This window comes from Lepisma saccharinum, chromosome 2, assembly GCF_977018435.1.
Source record: "Lepisma saccharinum chromosome 2, izLepSacc3.1, whole genome shotgun sequence".
Lineage (NCBI taxonomy): Eukaryota > Metazoa > Arthropoda > Insecta > Zygentoma > Lepismatidae > Lepisma > Lepisma saccharinum.
Window position 1 is genome coordinate 22,083,132 of NC_139230.1, and position 21,767 is coordinate 22,104,898.

Here is a 21,767-nt window from a genome sequence, read left to right on the forward strand (position 1 = left end):
TTTGTGTTGATTTTAAATTATTTCCATTTCACCAATTTAAGTTCAAAATAGCAGAGCCTTATAACAGTTGTCCCCTCTATCTGCAACCAAAACACACAGATTTTTAAAGTAATCAAGGAATAAGCTATAGTGACAAATGAGAGAATCTGTCTTACCTGATTTCAAGACGCCAAAATACCACAAGACTTGATACGTCTTCATTCTGGTAAAGAGAGAGATTAGAATAAATGGTCCTCCTCCATTGCTTTCCCGGTTATCACTTCCATTGTTTTTTCCTTGAGATTTAGGTGAGTGTTCTCCAAATCTTTAGAAATGGAATACAGCCTCTCCCCCTCCCTCCCCCGTCCTTAGGCACCACTTGAGGGCAGAGCAGGGGAGAAGCGCACCACAATCATTTCACTTGGATAAACCAAGAAATCACTTTTGCCATTCAAGTTGTATTTCTCTGAACGTCCCATTCTTTCCTTCTTCTACAACTACGATCCTTTCTTCTATATGGTGCGGCGCATTATCCTGCAAGAGAGAGAAAAAAAGAGTAGAATTAATTCATAAGGCGCTATGTTGCTTCTTGAGAGAAAAAAATTGTTTTATTTTATTCTATTGTACGTCCCTTTTCTGCAACTTTTAGATAGTCGCAACGATCGGAGAAACAGGATCATTACAACCCAGAAGTGTCCGCGTACTGTACTAGTACGATATCGAATATACAACGATGCATACGTTACACTCTGTTTCGGAAATCTGTCGAGCAAGACCGCGCATAACTGTATAGAAGAAGAGAAAGCGAACGGGCGGAGCAAAGCAACGTACACTGCTGCAAACGGATGTTAGCTGCAGCCAGGTTTTCCCTTCCATGCACTCACTTGCTCTCTCACGAGCTCATTGGTCGAGTCACTACTTGCGCAGAGAGTTGTTTTCGTTCGCTTGCTCCAGAGATTCCCGGGACAAAGCGTAGTTGTGACAAAATAATTGTCGCTGGCAGGTAAATCTGTTCTGGACCTACACAATTAGAAATGTAGTTGGACCAGATATCGAACTCGGGACCCCTTGATTGCAAGGCGACGATGTTATCAATACGTAATCGGGGAGGGTGTTTGTTCACGATTCTCAACGATCTACAGAAGTCGAGAAATATATCGCTCAAACCACAAACAGCAAAGAACTGGGAGATGTATAAATACCGACTGTGTGATTACGTGTCTCTACAATCTCTTATTACATAACCATTATATTTAAAAATTCTGGAGGCGTAAAGAAGTGTACTGGTATCAGCATATTTTCCGAACTCAGCGTGTCTATTTTAAAATAAAATTGGAGCAACAGTTGATTATGAAAAAGTATGCAGATGGAAGTATTTTAAGGATGAATCGACACACACAACGATTGAACATAAAAAGAGCCAGCGACAAACAAAATTCTCTCTGCTTTAACTACCAGTTACGGCCAAGCTCCCCTGAAGATTATTAGTCGTGCTCCTATTTGATTTGTAATCGATTTGGTAGCTTACCATTGGAAGCGCGATTAATGACAAGAACATACACGATCTCAGCAAACACAGGCGTAATGAACTGCGTCACTCCTCCAGCAAATCATGATCGGTTGCCGTGGCATGTACTTCATGACAAGCTCCCGCTCTTCCACGAATTTTCGGTTCATCCATGTTATTTGGTGCTACCAAACACAAGTTTCCATGTGGTTTTCTAACAAAATGACTAAAATGTTAAAAACACATTTTGCTCCAAAAACTACACTTCTAATGTCCTCGGCATTCATTCACTACATAAAACCATTTCAAATTACTATAGCTCTTGTCCAGTCTTACGGCGGGCGCCCTACATGCTGGCAAGGGAAGTGGGGAGGGGGATGCGACCAATCCAGCGCGATAGAAACAGCAGCCTGTAGAACGAGATGCGTGCAGCACATCCTCCCGCGACGTCGTAACTCTCGGCACCACCGCTGTTGTCTGGTTGATCTGCTGCGTATTCCCCGCTCCCCACTTCCCTTGCCAGCATGTAGGCCGCCCGCCGTAAGACTAGACAAGAGCTATAACTTTGCAACCCGTGGCGCAACAGCCCATTGAAGGCCCGGGGCTACCTACAGACTGCCAGTCTCAATCCCACCTGATTCTACTTACTCATTCACCCGAGGTGGGAAATCATCCAACCAGTTACGTGAAGACGTGTGGTCAGCACGAAGAACCCCCAGTCGTTACGCTACTCATTCGTAGCTCCCCAATATTCTCACGATGGTGAGTGGCAACCGGTACACAGGCCGAAAGCTAAGGAGAAACGTTGTTACTCTTCCCCCAGGAAACTCGAACCTGCGAGCGTTCCGTAGCCGGAACCCAAAGCATGACGCCTTAAGCTTGACGCGCACTCAGCCGCCGGAAGCGCGGCAAAAGAACATAACAGTTTCGTTTCCGGCGTCTCAGTGGGCCATAACCCTCAAGATAACCTGCAGACTTCTAGCCGGAAATTCCGTGCTTCGGTTCCGCACGTTCCCCTGTAGTAAGCGTTACACCATTTGATTTCAATAGAAGCAGACGACAGAAGTTATGTTGCTGGATTTTTCCGTGTTTACCCGCGTCTCAGTACCCGAGGTCCTTTAGACCACACGACCATGGTGCGGGACTGACTAACTATATATAAGGCACAATAATTTTCTTGGGCGCAATTAATGCAATTTGTAAATTACATGAAACCGTCACAAATAATTAAGGGTTAAATAACGTGCTGTCATAAATTCAAGACTACTGACTTGAAATATAAATTATCATAGAAAGGAGTTTAATATCAGTAACATATAATGGTGATAAATATAATGAGTATCACAACTGAATTAAGAAATTACAAGTAATAGGTATAGGCATAAAAAGTTGTGGTTTACCAATAAAAGAAAAGAACATCGTCAAGATGTGTGCACGCACACATACACACTGTATATGGAGGTGGAACTTTGTATCTCCCCCAAATCAAGATTTCTTCATCTTCGTCCACCCGTGACAATGCCCTTGTTTGCAATATGTTTGGGTGTCAGTTTAGAAAGCGTAAAATAAACCAGAGCTGACTTTTAGGGAACACATAATGCAGTTTAATGTAGTTTACACTGCAATAAATTGTTAATAAATGTCAATTATTTTGATTAAGAATATTATCTGGACCGTTTTAATAACAAAAAAAAACTAATTTTATTTGCCGTTCAGATCCATACCAAATAAGTGGAAGTCAAATACACACCGAAAATTCCATCCCGTTTACATGCTAAACGTGAGGAATATCGCTCAACGAGTTGTTCCCATATAGGGTATATTTTCTCCCTTTCACGGCTTTACAGATCTATCTTAAAATTCAGTCCCTGACGAAAGAACTTGCATTATGTCACAGACAGATCTGCACGTATAACAGGCGGTCAATCCATCAATGTCACCCCTCCCCCATGGCTCCAATCTAATGTCACTCAAGCAGCTAGGCATGTTTACAGCAGGAGATTCCTGAACTAGAAGTCTCATAATAGTGCAATTCCAACAAGCCACTCCGAGTTCCACAAACGGAACGGAGTTTGAAGTATTTGGTCATGCTATCTCAAGAACAAGTCCAACATAGAGAACTTTCCGTATCAGTTTCTGCTTAGTTGAAAATCTTTGGAGGAACGCTAGAACTTTTGATCTTGAAAAAAGTACAAAAAATATATTTTCGCTTACAATCAATGCGATAATTTATTTATTGTGAAGTTTCGTCTAAAGAAGACGCTGTTAAAGGGTGAAAATTTACGTTTTTAGTGTATATATTTTTTATACTATAACATTTTTCCTTGGTCAGTATTTTAATGTTTTATCAATGCGACATGTTTAGCATTCAATGCAAATTTTGTCAAAGCTAGCTTGTTTTTAAGTCCACATTATGCACTGATAGGCCAATCGGTACGGTTTTAAGTAGAAGGATCCGCAATGTGGATCGAACCCGTGACACCCGTGACCTCTTGATTACAAGTCGACAGTGATACCCTAAGCCAGCAGCATTTATTTTACTGAAAGGAAATAAGCAACAACATAAGTATACGGCGATACAACAGAGACGAATAAATAACATTTTTTCGCAAACACTAACTAACTTTTATAACCTCCTTTGATAGCGCAACACAAGAAATTAGCAATTTCCTTCATCATAGACGTAAGAATTAACATTACATTAAGTTGGTTGGTTACATTGCGTTTAAATTAAGTCTAATGTGAATAAATGAATTCATGAAATAGAAGACACAAAAGAAATTCAGAATTCTGCAGGGTTCAAACTTAGGACCACCGGTTTGGCAGCACTTCACCGTAATCTCTTCGCTGTCGCTTTTTTTAATTAAATGTAAGTACAGAACTTTATACAGGCTTAGTAAACAATCAAATCCATATCCTCGTACATGCTTTTACAAAATAGTACTTGTTTATTAAAAATACTGAATGGTGCGTGAAAACGAACGCATTAAAGATGGCTTAAAGATGTTGTATTATTTTAACATTTTATTGCTGCATATATAACTTAATTTTCCTGCCATTACCAAAACACGGTACTGAACACTATAAAACTGTACATTAACCTAAACTTAGGATCACTGATGATAAGTCTGTTAAAAGCCATCAGCGTTTAACACACATTCTGTGCATCGTGCAAATAAAATGACGTATTCTTTCAGCCGAAACGTTTTACATATCGTTTGACAACTTTTTTAAAAGTAAACTTCCCCCTCAGATAGGCTAATCGGGACTGGACTTACAGTGTAAAATGGGATCCGAAGCAGTGTGGAATGGGCCTCCACCAGGTGTCGAATCCGGGACCTCTTGATTACAAGGCGACAGTGTTACTACTACAGCGAGATTCCACATCTTTTATTGACTACCCGGAGGAACACACAATAAAATTAACGGCATCGAAAGTTTATTTAAATTTCCAGAAAAAAATATAATGTTTATAATCATAATACGTCGCTTGCTTATTTATTTGCCCTTCAATCTTTAAGTGCATAAATTCTGCAATTCTAATTTCATATATTACTAACTTCTAACAGGAAAATACGAACACAAGTACGGAAATATTGCGAGATATAGAGCATTTCTTTTCATAGGCTTTACATTAAAGGTAAGCTGAAATTCAAATCGTCGATTTTCAAATACGAGTTCAAGAGACGAGCCTTTTACGGAAACTGACGTGCTCTTCTTCATTTAAACGGGCTTTATTTGAAATGCTTCTGAGCCTATGCGTTCTTCATATAGCACATTCTAAAACGTCGTCCTAGTGTTGCCAACGACCAAGATCACAATGTAACTGAGCAAGAAGCATTCAAGTAGGATGTTCCTGAAATAAAGGTATTTTAGTGATCGCATTACTGTCTGAAATTTGAGGCGCACGTTTCAATTAGTGTTGCCCACGGGACGAGACGGGACAGGCTTTTAAAAGTTCGAGACGAGACGAGATTGACCATGTGTCATGAGACAAACGAATATTTTCGAGACGAGACAGCATTTCACAGCATTTCCACCAGACGAGACAGGCCAAAGTCTCGTCTCGTGGGCAACACTAGTTTCAATGTATGCTTAGGACTATACGTCGTCCGAATTACGATTAGTACTAAGAAAAACAGAAATTAATGCGTTTGTCTACACATATCGGGAGTGGGTTTGTCCCTCCTCGGAACAGTTGCGCTTACTTTTCTTGGATCTGGTCCTTATCCCGAGCCTTTGTAGAGCAAAGTATAGATTGAAGGAGACTATTTTTTAGGTAATTTTGAATTATGGTACAGCGGTCTGCTCACGAGAATATCTCCAAACGAGTGGAGACGGGGCACGGGGGTAAAGGGAAGTACCACTCCATTTACAGATTTTAGGGGTAACAGAAAGTTTTCCGCTGCTGTGTAGTGTCCTTTTGGAAGTGCGTGAGAGTTGATTTGCATCAATCACACAGAGCGTGTGTCTGCGGCAACAGGTTGCTTCTTTTTTCTCAGTGTCCAGAATACTTTTGTATTGCTTATCCTGTGTATTATATAGAGTGTATTTCAAAGAATTTTAAAAAAGTAATATACGGCAACGACTTCAGTGTTAGCACATGACAAACTTTAAAAAAAGGGGACATTTTTAGATTGCAGAAAGTTAACTTTTGACGAAGATGCAGCACTTCAAACACACGTTTTGAGCTTACTGGTGTTTTGGTGAGCTTATAGATCACACACCCCTGTAAAACAATTTCACACAGTTTCCGTGTAAATAATAATAGGCTTGGCCTCATTATAGGCAAATGTCTGAATATTCTAATATTTATTCACTATGTCCTTACGAGTAATATTATACGGTTGTAAAACTTGATCCCTTACTTTGAAATATATAATAACATAAATTGACATTTTGCCTCGGAGTTGTTTCTTCCAGGCCTAAAGTCAGGAAACCATTTTTGTAAGTCGTCAGTAAAAACACATTTGCGTTTCGAATGGTTCAGATCCCTGATCGACAGAACTTCACGCCTCCACTACCATGTAACAAGTAAGAGTACAGCAGTTAAAATATACTATATATTTCTGAATTCTGTCATGAAACTCAAATCAAAGTAAGCCGCGGCGTATCGCATATTCTTACCTATTGTTAGGAACTTGATGCTCACCACGAGCCGCGGTAGATGTCACAAATGCTTTGAAATCAAAACCTCACGTGGCGCGGCGGTGACAACACAACAGACGCAAAGGTCCAACAATTTTCCTTTGTTGGTAGAAAAGTTTCTTGTCTTTGCGCTTGCAACTGAGAGTGTTGTATTTCCTTGCTTTGAAATTGAAAACAATATTAATAATTATTTACAAATAACATTTTGCTACTAATCCTGAAGTTAAGCAGTTGTCTTTATCCCAGAAAAGAGGATATTTCCAACTTTCCCTAAAAACCCGTCCGGACCATTTTTAAGACCCGAAAAAGAGGTTTTGTCTGGTGGTAACCCTGTACGACTTTTGTCGCTGCACGGGTTACAGCCAGCCCACGTGTGTTTCTCATTCAGGGTGCACTACCCCAACCCTAATAGTGAAGTCGCCTGTCGTTAAGTCACTCCACTTCCGTTGGGATCATCTCCTGAGCGGTGAGCTGTACATGCATATTTTCACACTTAATGTTTGATTGATTTTGTGTTTTAAGTCCACTTTATGCACAGTAAGGCTAATCAGGGCTGGACCTACATTTTAATGTGGGACCCGAACCACTATGTGCCTGCACCGGGTATCGAACTAGGGACCCTTTGGTTGCAAGGGGACAACGTTACCACTATTTCATCGGGGAGGCTTTCAATGCGATTCACATATTGGAATTTATTATTATAAAATCGATGTATTGTCAGTATTTGAATACTTAAACACACAGTTAAGTAATCCAAATTTAGTGTGAGGGAGTGTAATGTATTCATGAATTCCTTCTCATTTTCATATATTATTATTTATTTACATTATTAATTATCATTTCCAGGTTATTTGTGTATACTCTATCCAAGGAATCTGTGGAGCAGAGCTGCACATAGCGGTAGAGAAGGGGGAAATCGAGTGGGCAGAGCGAAGCAGTAGACGCTGCAGCGAAGGCTGGTAACTGCAGTCGCTATCCCCCCCCACACAATCCCATGCCCTCTCACGTATTCATTGGTGGACCAATCTGGCGCCACTACTTGCGCAGAGACTTGTTTTCGTTCACTTGCTCCATATATAGCCGAGACAGAGTATACATCTGGAAAAACAAAGAGAGCTAAGGATCGTTCGTGGGTCGGCCATGCTCCGGAACAGCGAGGCACATGCGCTTTCGATCCGGGCGCGATCAGGGGAATCGAACGCAGTCTGTTTCTGAACCGCGGTTGAAATTTATTTTTTCTTTAATTTATTCTTCCATATCACTTAAAATACAGCCGCAGGTATCGAGCGCGTTGAGTGATCGACTAACGATCTCGATACCGAAGGGTTTATGTTCCAATCCTGGCCTGGAAATGATCGTTCCATTGTTCATTTCATTATATCATTCATCCTCATCTTCGCAACTAGCCTAAAGTGGAAGAAAAACTGCTTAAAATAAAAGTAGTAAAATACTAGGATATTACGTAAATCAAACATACTCCCAAAATATGTGCCAGAACGAGTATAGGCGAGAGGGTAAGATGAAGGATTACTCTTCGCGAGGTCGGAGGTTCAAATCCGGCGACTTGCCATTTGACAGTTTTACCGATGGTAATTGAATACTTGTTACGAAGACCATGACAATTTATTCCAACTTATTTTGTGCTTTTCTCTCTTACTCAATCCCTATCGTTCTCTCACCCTCTCGTTCCTATTAATCTTTCATCTTTTAGTAACGTGGCATATTGATATCAATCAACAAACCAATGTGGTCACAATTGAAATGGTATTATTAGCACATTGTTATTTACAGTTTACTTGCACATTAAATATTAACTTCATTTAATCATGATGGAAATACAAGTCAATATGATCATCACTTCCATCGTCAATCAATTTTTATAGCAGTTTAGAATACAAAATATTGATATATCTGTATAAACTGGAGATTTGTCTAGCCCATGCGTTAAATATATGTGTAGAAATGAGAAATGTTCTATCTCAAAGTTACCCTGTGATTATATTCATTATTCCGCGAACTTTATTATTTTTAATATTCGTTTAATGTATAAACCAAGAATTTCTATATTTATTCGAGAACGGCATCTTTGTTACACAAAATCTTGAAAGTGAAAAGTTTAAAACATTATTTATTCTCCTAGCATTTGTTAGAAACGTCTGGCACCGAAAAGAAGAACAGCCAGCTTTTCCTTCCTCCATTTTTCCATAGGACTCTTGCTGGAAAACAAGCACGTGATTTTGGTAATTTATCTTTGGGTTGGCATCAATGCATTTCTGAGGATCGCATATATCTTGCGAAATATATATTCGCGTAAGAAGAGGCCGTTCTTCTTGCGCATCTGTTTACGACATGATCATCCTTCATTTAACAGAAGCCGGCTCACTCACCTGTCACTGTCTTATTGTGTACAGCTTCCTGTTGCCTGGCAACGCAGCATCTTCTTCATATTCCTGGGACTCCTTTGTAAATGCAGAAATAAAACTTCCGAGTGTCTTGTCACCTCAATATCGAAGTCAAAGCTCCAACTCCCCCTCCATGTTAGAAACATCCAAGCTTCTACAATGGATATTCATGGAATCCTCATCATAGCGTTTGACTTTCGCTTTTAATCATGGCAATATTCATGTAGAAGGTACTGGTAAGCCTAGCAAGTAAACGAATCTTGCTATGTTACACAATGGGTAAGTCACTAACAAGAATGTACATCAAAGCTCTAGAAGTGTCAGTAAAAATAGCATTGTGTTATTTAGGAAATATGTATTGCTATCGTGTTTAGAAAGATATTTGGTATATTTTATGCTATGCTATGATTAAAATTTTAATACAATATTAACGTTATTATCTATATTATTAATAATAGTAATAAATATGTCAACACAGTCACGGTAATAATACAAGGAAATACAAGTGGTGCCTAAGTTTCAAACTTCATTTGCTGCAAAAGAAACTACGGCTCCCAGCCTTTTGCAGCAGCGCGCACTGCCTTGCTCCACCCACTCGCTTTCTCCCTTCTCTACCGTTATGTGTGGCCTTGCTCCCAAGACAGAGTGTAATGACAAGGCAGTCTATGTGTAGAATTCTTAATACTGGGGTTCTAGTTTTAATGACCGGCAATAAATAGATGTGTGGTAGTTTCATCGTCATGATTTTCCTGTCACGTAGTACACCTTGGACTGCATTTTACACCCTAGAGAGGCTCTGGTATCTGGACTCATAGACAGTATGATCCTCTGCGGGGATCGTGTTGTATCGTCCCTATACATATATGTTGGTTGATTGGTTGACTTGGTTTATTTTACTTCGCTTTTCTGTCACTTTTGTTTAATCGCGAACATGTAGATGAGTGATGATACGATGAAATTGATGAAGATACATTCACATAGTACACCCATGCCCAGGTTGGGATTCTATCCCGGGAACAATGACGTCGTAGCGCGCTGTGCTAACCACTCCGCCACGAAGGTCGGCCTATATATGTTGTGAATGTCTCTTCATCAATCTTATCATCATTCATCCTCATCTTCGCGATTAGCCAAAAGTGGCAGAAAAGCGAAGTAAAACTAAACAAATCCATCATCGTCATGATTAACTGGATAGGTATACTCTGTATCGGGAATCTCTGGAGCAAGGCCACGCATAGCGGTAGAGAAGGGGGAATCAAGTGGGCGGAACGAACAATACACGTTGCTGCGAAGGCTGGTAACTGCAATCGCTTTTCCCCCTCCACGCGATCTCATTCCCTCTCACATTGGTTGAGTCGTCTTTTGTCACTACTTGTGCGGAGACTCGTTTTCGTTCGCCTGCTCCAGAGATAGATGGTGCAGAGTTTAGAAAGCAACGTTAAAGCATTAAATTTCAATATATGATAGCCTGATGGGAAATTGAATAATTTGCATTACTATGAAAGAGGTCTCTAAATGAGAATGTTGCATTACACCTTAGGGAAAATTTCTGCACATATTTAGTTACAAAGCTAACGTGTCTTCTGAGAAAGACTCCGAGGTCAGATCTGCTTTGAGAAGTTCGTTTCATCTTTCGCAAAACACAACTGCCTACGAGGAATACTTTGAAGACGGTATCGTTCAAACCCACACCACTAGATACAATGCCGAGTTAGCTCCTCAGCAACCTAGCTCTTTGAACTTAGTTCCTGCAAGCACGATATGGAGGCTTTCAAAACTGGTACAGGATGGATCAATAAGGAACCCGTGGCTTGTCGAGATTGAAGTATGCAGGGAAATTGTTCATCACCAGGTCGCAAGGATGTGGTTAACGGAAGGCCAGGCGATTGAATAACAAAGGTAGGCCTAGGAACTCAACCCTCCTCCTGTCCAAAGGTTGACATTTTTAAAATTCTTCGTATCACGAGCTATATTTAGGAAGAATATCCATGTTAAAGCATCGAAATGTCCATCCAATAGACAGTGGGGATTAATTTTTAACTAATTCAGTAAACGCGATTGTAATTAACTTAAAATACCGATAAGCTGTAAAACAATATTATTTTTTGGTGTATTTTTCTTGTTCGACTATTTCCTACATAAATTTATTTCAAACTAACACCAAAAATGTATCAATGCTGCACTCTGTCCTCGAATCTTTGAAGCAAACGAACGAAAACAACTCTCTGCGCAAGAAGAACTCAAGAGGACTCGACCAATGAACGCGCGAAAGGGGAAGTGAGTGCGTGAAGGGGAAAACACGGCTACAGCTTCCGGCAGTTCGCTGCCGCGCGCACTGCTTTTCTCCACCCACTCGCTTTCTTCCCTTCTTTGCTGTTATGCACGGCCTTGCTCTAAAAATATTTCAGACTGACTATATGTATTTAGTTTCTCTTCATTCAAACGTAACAATATAAGACTAAAGCTATATTTGTGCATTCGTCTGTTCATTTTCGCCACAAAGTAAGAAGCCTCGTATGGCCTGGTAACGGCCCAGACAAGAACCCACCCCATAGAAAATGTGTGGGCAATTGTCAAAACAGAAGTTGAGTAAAATCAACAAACTAATCGAGAAACTGATCGAAATGATCAAGATTTCAGAAATAAATACGCATGTTTTGTAGAGGACATGCTAAGGCATACTAATATGTTAATGAACAACAAAGTTACGCATACAAGTAAATATTTGACGTAGCTTTAGTTCCCAATAGATACTTTCATAACATAAAATGTGATTTTGTTTGGAGAAAACGTACTTTAGGCTAATAATTTTAACTCCTCTCTTGTGTATATGTGTGTGTGTGTGTGTGTGTGTGTGTGTGTGTGTGTGTGTGTGCGTGTGTACGTATGCAGAGCTTCCAAGGATCCACATCTTATCTGGGCACTATATAAGCTGTTGTGAATGCATACAGCCCCGTTTAGTACTACCCTGAGATGCTACTCACAGTGTGAAAGAATGAAAGAAACCGTTCAGTGATTCTTACAATAGATGTTAGAAGTAGAAATTGGAAAATTTTCATTAACTCTAGGGAATAAAATCCGTGTAGTAATTTCGACTTTTACGGCCAAAGAAATATTGAAAAACATACTGTGAAGAGAAATCCGTCGTAAAAGGTACTAATAATATTTATCGTATTAAATAAAATGTATTTCATTCTTTGGTATTTTCAAAAGGCATGGCAATAACATGTAGTCTGGAAACGGAAGTTTGCATTGTTCATTTGTAGAGTTTCGTATGCCGTTACTTAATTAAGATTGAACTCAAAAGGAGTCCTTCACTTACTTTCTTTTGCGATGATATTCCATTGAATTGCGCAACTGAAGCGGGACGCTGTTTAAATTAAAATTCTAAATATGTCTACGGGATAATAAAGAAGACAAGACTTACAAAAGTTCATATTTTGCAATTGGAGAAAACTTCCTGCGAGATAAATTCAATAAAAATTATATTGTCATGTTCATATCACCAGACAAAAAAATTCATATAATTCATAATTTCATTTCAAAGCTTGGTGGTCTGAAAATAAAGCTTTTCACGTGTGTAAATTTGAAATTTTCATTACAATTTATTAAAGTATAGCACTATATTAGAAATCAGTTGTATCGAATGTACTGTTTGTATTGTAAGTGTGTATGTGTGTCCCTATACTATATCTTGGGAATTTCTGGAGCAGGGCTGTGCATGAAGGTAGAGAAGGGGAGAGAGCGAGTGCGCGGAGCGACGCAGTACATGCTGATGCAAAGGCTGGTAACTGCTTTCGATTTCCTCCTTCACGCAATCCTGTTCCCTCTCACTTGTTCATTGGTCGAGCCCTCTCGAGTCGCTACTTGCGCAGAGACTTGCTTTTGTTCGCTCCAGAGAATCGTGGGACAGAGTATAGTACACGTTTCGTTACTTCTTTGCGATACTCTCTTCACCAATTTTATGAAATCACCGTGGTTAACCTAAAGTGCAAAAAGAGTGATGTAGAATAAAACTAAGATACAAATTATACTTTTCATACAACTCTTCGTCCGAAATAAAAAAATATAACACTTTTACTAAAAAGATGCGTTCCTCTTCAAGCTCTCTTGAAAGACGAGCGCAGTATAAACTATCATGGCTGCTGGTTTTAGGGGTGTTCGGCTTACCGAGACCTTCCATATGCCCACATTGCTGGCTGGCATCTGGGATACGAAAAATTAAGCTGCTATAGGCTTGGAAGCAATCCAAACCTTCTCGCTCTTTCTCGGTGAATTGTGGTGATGGAAAAATTGCCCCCTTTGAGCTCAGCCATTCCCCATTTGGTTCACAAAGCAGAATTTTTCTGGCTTTTTACTTTATGCTTAGACATAAACTTTCCCTCTTTTGTTTATTTTCCTCCGAGTTTTATATTCCAGAACATTAGACGCTTAGTTAGAAATGTTAAAAAATTCAAGAAAAGAAATAATTCAAATAATATCTTACTTTCTATTATGCAATTTATTGAAATATTACATTTATAGCTTTGTTCAAACTAACATTTTCCTTATCTGACGCCACAGAAAATGGAAATGTTAGACAGAACTGTTTACAAAATGCCAGTGATTAACATATGTCTCATATTAATCTATATTTTCAAGTAAAGGAAAGTCACCCAAAGCGACATACCATTTTGTTTCTTGCTCTTAACTCGGAGTAGAGAAGGAATTGTCCGATGTGGAATACATCAATGTGTACATCAATTCCATGCCCAAGTATAAGCTATGTAACAAGATATATTACAACAACGTTTTGTTTCACAAAATAGTTTTATCACAAAAAGTACAATTATACCATCTGAGGAAATGGTTTCCTAATCCAACATACCTGTTTAAATAAGGGATTAAATTACAAAGTAACACAAACAGACATATGTAAATGGTTTCCATTAGAGAATAGAGCAATTCCTTTAATAATCATGAAACAAATGCAATTTCTTTGGACTATTGAGCCCTTAATGGCATGTCATTTATAGAAAACACAGACGTATAGGTCATGTTCTGCACCTGCACATTGAACATGAACCCAAAGATTGCACTTTATACACATTATTCTTTCTTCACCAATGTCATCTAAATAAAGTCCTTCGCTGAAATACATTCAGCATCTAGGATATCTTCATCTCGCGCAACGGTTTAGGGAACCCAATTATTGACGTATGTCGGTTTAGGGAACGACGCCATCAATAACAATAACCTCAAATATTTGCAAACACCACATCTCCACAACTGAAATAAATACATGTTCGGAATCGTTATTCTATCTAGAATGACCTAATAAAACTGTACAAATTTACTCATCCTTCCAGTATGAATAATATAGTGTTATGCAGAGACAAACAAAAGTATTGAAATCACCCAAATACAAAAATCTCTTCCTACAAAACGAAAACCACCAGCAGCGCTCGTTTCACTGGTCGCACATTATCTTGGAAGCCTAAAGAATAGATTTACCCTGTTACCGCAAAGTGTCAGGACTTCTCGGCTGTGAAATAGTGATGTGTCGGTTTAGGAGCCCTATGTCTGTTTTGGTGACTTTCCTCTACTTAAAATAATGGTCAATATATCGGTTATGTATCAATAATGTCCGTCTGTCTTTCTTTAATGGCAAGAATAAAAGCAAACAAAAATTTGTAGTTTGCTCCTAAATGTTTTTGATACTTATTTGGTGCTGCTTGGTACATAAACTTTTGGAAACTTACAGTTTGAAAAACAATTGCAGCACTAACAAATAAAGGGTAACTTACGGTGAAACAAGTTGCCCGGTAATGCATATATTTTTGGAAAGTACTCATCTTAAGTAAGGTACAGGTGAAGTATTAGGGGCAATGGGTTAAGAAGATAAGGGGTCTCAACGTTAGCATGGAAGTCTATGGAAAGACCCAAAAATCAGTCTCCAACTGACGCTAAAGCACTAATGTTTCACTCTAAACATAGAGTGATGAGATTTTTAGAGGAAATAAAAGTCTAACTACTGAACACAACCAAATAATAACTCATTCATTAGCCGTAGGAACTCTGACTTGTTTATCTAAAAGTTTGGCTTCATGTGGTAGAACAGGTCAGGGAAATAGTGGCTTGTGACTTCTGCTTCGGACCCGTCAAGTGCTTCAAGTGCAACGAAATTGCATTTGTAAAGTGAGCTCACTGCAAGATGAACATTTGTATGAGCCACACACTGTTTTCTGAACGTCACATTGATTGTATCACTCTTTGAATCCAATTACCAATGATGTCTGCTTCCAAATAACAAATTACTTTCAAATGTCATAACAATATGTGTTATTATTTGGTTGTGTTCAGTAGTTGGACATTCATTTCCTCTAACAATCTCATCACTATGTTTGAAGTGAAACACTAGTGCTTTAGTGTCAGTTAGAGACGGATGTTTAGGGTCTTCCCATAGACTCCCATGTTAACTTTGAGACCTCTTATCTCCTTAACCTCTGACCCATTGCCCCTAATACTTCACCCGTACCTTAGTTAAGATGAGTACTTTTCAAATATACATTGTATATGCATTACCGGGTAACTTATTTTACCGTAAGTGACCCTTTACTTGTAAGTAGTTTAATTTCTTCGTTTTCTAAATATTTCCTTCTTGCTGCATGAAATATATTGTGCCGAAGTCTAAAGTGTTTATGCGTTCGTAAATATGTTGAGTGGATATACGAAAGAATTGAGCTACTACATTGAGAGGTATTTGAGAATTTCCTTGAAATATCAGGTGTGTTTTTTAATAGCATAGCCGTAACTACTCTATTTATACAATAATTTAGTGCAGAATATTCTAGGTGGTATAATGCTCGGGTTACACAGTAATTTCAACATGATGTAGATAATCTTATTGTCGGAAGAATGAGATACACAACTTTCAATGAAAAATTATGTGAGGGTAAGGTGTGGACGTTTATGGTTAGTGAAATATATTGTACACACGAACACCTTCGACATCAGTTACTTAAACATGCATAAACATAACTCCATTATTTTGTCTCCCTGTTACGATACATAAGGGATATAATGATATATAATTGAGGACTAAAAGTGGTAAACGTTCCAAGTGTTGGGAAATCGCATCGTTCCGCACATCAGCCCGTAAGAACGTGCATACTAGTGACCTCTTTGCACTACTTTTAACTACTTAGAGGGCTACCAGCCACATTTCACGTTGACCACATTATAAAGCATGGCAAATTTCACATTTAACGTGGAAAGCTGTGTTTCAATTATTGTGGCACTTACGGCGTTTACAATTTTAGTCTTCAATTTATCCCATTCTGACAGGATATAACTGATTACCAAACCTATGTCTTACACATGTTATGAGTGTTAATATGAAGACATGTAAAAAAATACTGCAAATAGGAAATGTGGCGGGAAACTAAATGCAACTTCGTCAGATTCAATTTTTGTGAACAGACATTCACTTGAACTGCTGGAAAATTTAAATGTTAACATTATTTACGCTCTATACAATTTTCGTTAATGAATAAAAGTTTAAACTTAAGCAATATTCTACTAAATTCGCCACAATATGTCGGTGAAACATTTACATGCGGAAATAATATCGACCTTTTGGACCGTATGATAAACTATATCGTTAAACAAATAGCCATTTTGTTGAATAATACATTAAAATTTCTACATCTTAACCGTAATCGTCATTTATGTAGGTATTCAATTCTATGCCTACAAACATTATGTGTAAATGTGATGACAATTGGGGGATGTATTTAATACTGAGATATTTTCATCTACACTTTGTCTTGATAATCTGTGGAGCAAGTCCGCGCATAACGAAAGAGTGCGATCGGGCGGATGAAAGCAGTGCGTGCTGCTGCAAACGGCTGGTATCTGCAGTCGCTTTTCTCCCTTCATGCACTCACTTTTCCACTCATTCATTGGTGGAGCCCTCTCGAGTCACTACTTGCGCAGAGACCTGTTTACGTTTGCTCGCTCCAGAGGTTCCCGGGGCAGAGTATTGGGGCTCTAGGTGATTATAGATGTAACATTTATCATCCTACCATGCACTGAAGGAATTATCGCAAAGTTACTGTTCTGCTCGTCTTAAATCTTACATTCTCTTGAAACTGGCCAATAAATCCCTCTAGGCTATGAAACAAGACTAATGTATAATGCAAAGATAAACATATTTTTAGATAAAGAACCGTTCGCCAAAAAAAAAAAAACTTTCAATATTAGAAAACTGTATTCCAAGTCAAAAAGGGTGTAGACCGTAGAAAATTGTTATCTCGTTGTGTGCACTTCGTCTTTCTCTTCGTGACATGCAATCAGAAATCTAATTGAGCACGTAGCTATTCGTGCGAGATAACATTTATGACGTACACGTTTACTGCCTAAACGTGGTGACTGTTTCAATATCGTCTTCTTGGTGGCAAGGAGTGTTCAGTTCTGGACTCTCGATCTGCCCACTGATGGCACCAGTTTCGAGTCCTGGTGAAAACATAGGTTTCTCTTTGCTAATCTCACATTTATCTGATCAGCATCGTTGTGATTAACCTAAAATAAAATTACAAATACACGTTCCATCTCATTATAGAGTTCGTCAATACGAGAAAACTGGATGGCCGAGCTCGTTAAGTGGTCGACTTTCGTACTCGACACCGAAGTTTGCTGTTACGAATCCCGACCTGGTTGTGACGCTATTTATGATTGTTCGTCCATCAGCTTCGTCTAATGATCACTCGTCCATCATCGCGTTTAGCCAAAAGTGGCAGAAATACAAATACTATAAATTGAAACAGATCCCGTTGCAAGAGTAAAATCAGGTATAACCAGGCCTGGTTCAGCAGCTCAGTTGGTTCCTGGTGCGGTTAGCACAGCGCTTTAAAATGCCAAGGTTCCCTGCTTCGAATCCCGGGTAAGAAATGAATGTTTGTATTTGTCCACAATGAGGAAAAAGGAAAATTGAGCAAAACCTTATATATGTATAAACAGAAAGAAAGAGAATGACTGAGAAAACTACCGCTTTGAAGCTTTTCTTTTGTAAAAGAGAAAATAAATTTTAAAAAAATAATAAAAAAAATCGTAGAACAATGACACGGGTTCGAGTCCTAGTATAGCCTGCAATTTTCGCTGAAATTCCTACGTACTAGGAAATATGTTTATGAAATAATAACCTATTTCATTATTGAGCTCCGAGTTGAGTTTGAGTAAATTATACACAGGTTGTAATAATGTTTGTCTGAGCTGTATTCAACACTCCAAATACCAATGTATATGGTTTATATGGAGTAATAAATTATATTCTACCTTTCGCTCGCTCCAGAGATTCAAGAGACAGAGTATACACACCTCTTAGCTTATTGAAGTCAAAGAATTTCGTATTATGAACATTTCCTACTGATTATGCAACCTTCATAACACGTGACATGTTGGTTGCGTAAATAGAAGGATAATTTTGTTGAGTAAAATGTAATTTTATTTAGGCCATTTGTACGTATCAGTTCTGAACAGACGACGATGACCGGTTTCAAGATTTTTTAAAAAAATAATGCCGTTAAGAGGACGTCCTCACTCCAGTTTTCCAGAATCTCCTCAGCCAGTAGCATCGTTGAAGTTTGCACAAGGAACAGAGAGAAAAATTGCATTTGATCTTGCTATGTTCAAATTAGTTTTACGTTGCATTTTTGCAGCTGTTGTAAATAGAGACGAAACTTGATTAAAGAACTAGTAAATCCATTAAAGAAATTAGAGAAGACTTATTTCTATCTTCTTATATTGTGGGAAACAATATAAAGTTAAAAATTGGGAAGTGTTAAGCGTGAAGCATGATTAAGATGGTCTTGAAATTAATTGAATCCATTTTCTTTTATATTTTATGCTAGGACCGGGGAACCATTACTCTTCTATTTCTTATTAAAATATTTTTTTTATTCATATCCTTCTCTTGAAATTGTGAATTAATTTATATGACCCCCCCCTCTCGTTTTAAAGTAGTCTAAACTACTACTGGCCAATATTTTTACTAATAGATTCAGTTCACCTAATATGTTGATATCTTGTGCACACACAGCAGATATACTGATGAAATGCCTATCCAACGTCGAACACTGCATCTTATGACTACTTCCATGAGATTGTAATGACTTAAAAAAAAATTAGTATTACATATAAATAATCATCCTGCCTATCTCTTATTGAATATCATTTGATTGATAGCCATGGTAAACGTAAGGAGGAATGATAGTGTTTCGATGAAGTAACTGGATTTCATCTTTCATGACTCGTATTCATTTCACTTCATCGCCCAGTAGTTTAAGCATCGAATATTCTAATTAGCTCCAGGTGTCCAAAATTTTCACAAGATTGTTTTATTTTTTCGATTGCATAGTGACGCTAACTGCAACAAGTATGAAAAGAAAATGAATATTCATGGCTTACACACAGAGATTCAAACCAGGATTCTTGAATTGGAATTGCCGTCTGAGAGTTTAAATAACAGCCTCTGTATTGGAAAATATAGATTTTATTATTACAGAAACTAGCACAAAAATCAATTTTGTTTCCATAATTATAAACAATGAATTTAACAATTTAGAAGTAAAACAACAATAATGATTTTGAATGCACCTTCTACGTGCAAATTTAAGCGAAAAAATCATGTGTTTTTGTGCCTCCTCTCTAATTTCTATGTTCTCATCATTAATATTTAATGTCAAATTTGACCTGACGTTTAATATCCCAAAAATAAATCATTAAATCAGGAGGTCGCATTCATTATTTAGCACCTTATGCACACAAATAAGCGAGTGTAAGTTACGATCAGTACTATTTTGCCCTCAATGTTGAAAATCTGTGATCAACAACCAATATTATTAGTGTATACTATCCAACATAGTCTTCACATACATTTTGGACCAATCGACATTAGAAAAACTAAATTACGAGTGATAATATAGCCTATACTCTGCCCCGGTATATTTGGAGCAAGCAAAGGAAAAACATCTGCGCAAGTAGTGACGCGAGACGGCTCCACCAATGAACACGTGAAGGTAAACGGGATTGCGTGGAGGGGGAAAAACGACTGACGTTACCAGCCTTCGCAGCAGCTTGTACTGTTTCGCTCTGCCCACTCTATCCCCCCGCTATGCGCGGTCTTGCTCCACAGATTACGGGGATAGATTATAACCGCACTTGTCGAAATCAGATACTTTCAAGCTTGGAAACAAATGTTTCCTATTATCGACTAACAGTCTCTAATTCATTAAGTATCTTTAACCAAGTCCACACTGCCAACGATATTCTTTCCGTGTTGTTTCAACGTGAAGTGATTGATGACGAGGCAAAATTATTGTTAATATGGCTATCACTCACGCACTTCTACTGATTCATCTCTCTAAATCGGTTAGTGCGAACATGGGGAACCTTCTCTGAGGCTCAAAGTTTCGGAGGAGGGTGTCCCTGGAGAGTGGGATTTCAAGTTGATTATTTCTGATGTCTCGTTCCAAGTATATTGCTTTGGGCTGTGGTGTCAGGAATAAAGCACTGATACTATGCGACCAACAAAACTTTACTGTGAAAGACTGGTTGAAACTGATGTCGTCTCCACCATGACAGTGAAAGAAACCATTTTGGCTCCTTTTGACAATACTATTCAATCTCTTTCCTATCGTATTCTACACTCTGTTCCAGTTATCTCTGGAGCAGGCTAACGAAAACAAGTCTCTGTTCAAGTAGAGACGCGAGACGATTCCACCAATGAATACGTGAGAGGAACGGGATTGCTTGGAAAAAGGGGGGAGACTGAAGTTACCCGCCTTCGCAGCAGCATCGCTCTGCCCATTCAACGGCCCCCCCTTTCTCTCTGCCGCTATGTGCGCCTTGCTCCAGAGTTAAATAGGATAAGGTATAAATAGATTTTTTAAATAAAAATGTAAAATGTTTATGACTGCAACGCTGTACTATTGCAGCTTCATCGATGTCATAATAAATATTACAATTTTCAAACATTGTCTTCGATATTTCACCTATTGAGACAAGCAAACCGATGGATTTGTATCGAGACGAGCACGTGATTAAGTAAAAATAAAGCGTGCTGTCCATTACTTGACAACGTTGCTTCAATATGTGATTTAGTAAATGAAAGCTTTCTAGTAAAATTCCTTGCATGTGCATTGCATGCAGTTAATTATCCCATATTTAAAATTGGGAATACTAAAAATATTTCTGGATGTTTGCGTTTCCTCTCTTAATTTTATCCTTTTTGTACTCGTGTGTTTGTGTGTGTAAACACATATCCACTTTATTATCCAAGTGAATTCAATGTGGTGTGTGGTTTGTAACTCATGTAACTTTCAATCAAACACTATATAACATTTTTCTGGCAAAATTATTAAGGTGTATGTACGTGATGCTAGTTCACCAAACTGGGTGTTTTTTTCTACGACAGTTGATTTCATCTTTAGTTTCCTTACATACACTTTGAAGTAAACTTTGTGGAATAGAACCCTTAATGAGGTAAGTGAATTAGAAAAAATCCGGCTAGGCCTGTCATCATGTATAACGAAATAGGCAGAATAATTAAGAAACAATGACTTTCATTTATTTACCTGTAATTTAACGAATGAATAAGGTTATTCCACGTCGTTTTTCTCCCACTATTGGCTAATCGCGACGATGAGGATGAATGGTGATAAGATGAATGAATGAAGGGGCAATCACAAACG

The 21,767-nt window shown here is 38.4% G+C and overlaps 1 protein-coding gene across 4 annotated transcripts in view; it reads right to left on the reverse strand.

The window, feature by feature from the left end:
• Nucleotides 1-21,767, reverse strand: part of LOC145983948 (cell adhesion molecule Dscam2-like) — a 796,725-nt gene that overhangs the window by 611,745 nt on the left and 163,213 nt on the right. For all 4 annotated transcript variants that reach the window (XM_083117150.1, XM_083117148.1, XM_083117149.1 and 1 more), the window contains exon 3: nt 156-513. In XM_083117150.1, coding sequence (XP_082973276.1) covers nt 156-201 — 46 coding nt within the window. In that variant the 5' untranslated portion in view covers nt 202-513. The remainder of the gene's footprint in view (nt 1-155; nt 514-21,767) is intronic.